This window comes from Aspergillus fischeri, genomic scaffold, assembly GCF_000149645.3.
Source record: "Aspergillus fischeri NRRL 181 1099437636251 genomic scaffold, whole genome shotgun sequence".
Taxonomy (NCBI): Eukaryota; Fungi; Ascomycota; class Eurotiomycetes; order Eurotiales; family Aspergillaceae; genus Aspergillus; species Aspergillus fischeri.
This window is the reverse complement of record NW_001509769.1, coordinates 84081-85711: the sequence shown is the minus strand read 5'-3', so window position 1 is coordinate 85711 and position 1631 is coordinate 84081. Positions and strand designations below refer to the sequence as shown.

Sequence of the window (1631 nt, the reverse complement as noted above, 5' to 3'; positions counted from 1 at the left end):
ATGAGTGCCTGTGCCTCGAGGCCCGGTGCCTCGAGGCCCCCAGATATGCATGTCTCTGTTCATGATCTCGCTCTTGTTAATCTTGGCATAGATAATAATATCCCTGATGATGACAGGCAGGTTGCTCTTAATGTGCAGGTCCGTCTTCAACATCATGGTGATCTGCTCAGTTATATTCCTGCGCGGATCCTCATTGGTCTTCATGTTGCTGGTCATCATGTCGCAGTTAAGATTGAGCTCATCTGTCCTTTCAACAATGTATGCAGTTATGATCTCATTTGTACAGCTAGGGCCGCACGCCCTGCTTTTTTTGGGACAAGAACAAGACCCCGACCATGTGCTTGAGTATCTAGCTGCATGTTCCGCTGAGGTTCCCTTCCTCACCACCTCCGCGGGTAGGTCCACATCTCGGAATTGATCACACACTTTGTTTTGTTTGTGTAGATTGTACATCAGCTTGCCAGACCTGGCCCAAGAGCGAGGGCGCTAGCGCTGCTCCACCGGTGTTCCCCATGACTATCATGCTTCTCATGTCGGAGCATCTGGGACGTGCCGTCTGGACACTGCCATCGGGCATCTCCGTCCATCCGATCATCATCATGATCAGTTTGCATGACTAAGCATATTCGCTTGCCCTCGGGGTGGAGACACTCTCTTAGTGTCTATCATCAGGCTCCGGAGTCCCTCCTGACGGTTGTTTACCAGAGAGAGCAGCGGAGGGCTCCTCTGCGACTAGCACCCCTACCCAGGCGGCTTTCAACCCTCCCTTGATCAGGAAACAATCATAGTCACATGTGGTGACCTCCGCAGCCAGTCGGCGTAGTCGGCTGCTGGTAACTGGTACTTGGGCCGTCCCTAGGGCCCAAGCCCATTCTAGTATCGCTATGAAATAAAGCAGTTCTGTGATTCCAAATTGAAGCTGACCAATAGTAGCTGTTAGTCGGGTGACGAGACGTGGCGACTTTCTGATTGTGTTAGGCACACCAACTGTCCAAAATCAACGGAAAAAAGTCGATTCTTCCCACCGCCTCTGAGCTCGGCCCGTTGATAACAAGATCCGGCTGGGCGAGCAACAGGCCCACCAGCTACTATATGTATCGGAACCCGCCCCTCCGTATTCACGTGGTATCCGTGGTCAAGCAGCCGCCGGATGATCCAACCTGTCCCGTAGCGGCAGCGAGATGGAAGGAGACACTGTTATTATCGCTAATTCCATCACCCTCTAGCAATGCAGGCGCACTCCTCAGATTTTTTCAATGGGCCATCCACCATTGGCATATTTCCTTCCCAGACCGCCCAGTTCAAGAAGGCTTTCATCCTGCTGTTAGTGAATGGTGATGTTCATATTCAAGCGCTTATCCAAGAGCATGCTACAGCAGAAAGGAACCCCTTGATCCAGCGTAGGGAGTGTTTCCAGCACGGTCTCAACAGGCAATGTCATTTAATTTCTGCTCCAGGAGGACCTTCATAACCATCTCGTTATTCCCTGGAATGGCGTGGAATACGGGTGTGCGGTCGTATTCATCTCTCACATTCAGATCTTCTTCATGTCTGAGCAAAGTCTCAGTGACATAGAAATATCCCTTCTGAGCCGCCCAATGCCTCACTGAGCTATCTCCTATAAATACTGG

At 51.2% G+C, this 1631-nt stretch overlaps 1 protein-coding gene across 1 annotated transcript, besides 1 other annotated feature; it reads left to right on the top strand.

Moving 5' to 3' along the window:
* On the top strand, positions 1–620 carry NFIA_024150 (uncharacterized protein; the record flags this gene model as incomplete). Its single annotated transcript, XM_001263932.1, has 3 exons — positions 1–258; positions 287–395; positions 445–620. 3 exons carry the CDS (start codon positions 1–3, stop codon positions 618–620), a joined length of 543 nt encoding a protein of 180 aa, XP_001263933.1.
* Positions 12–39: a microsatellite.
* Positions 621–1631: the final 1011 nt, after the last annotated feature.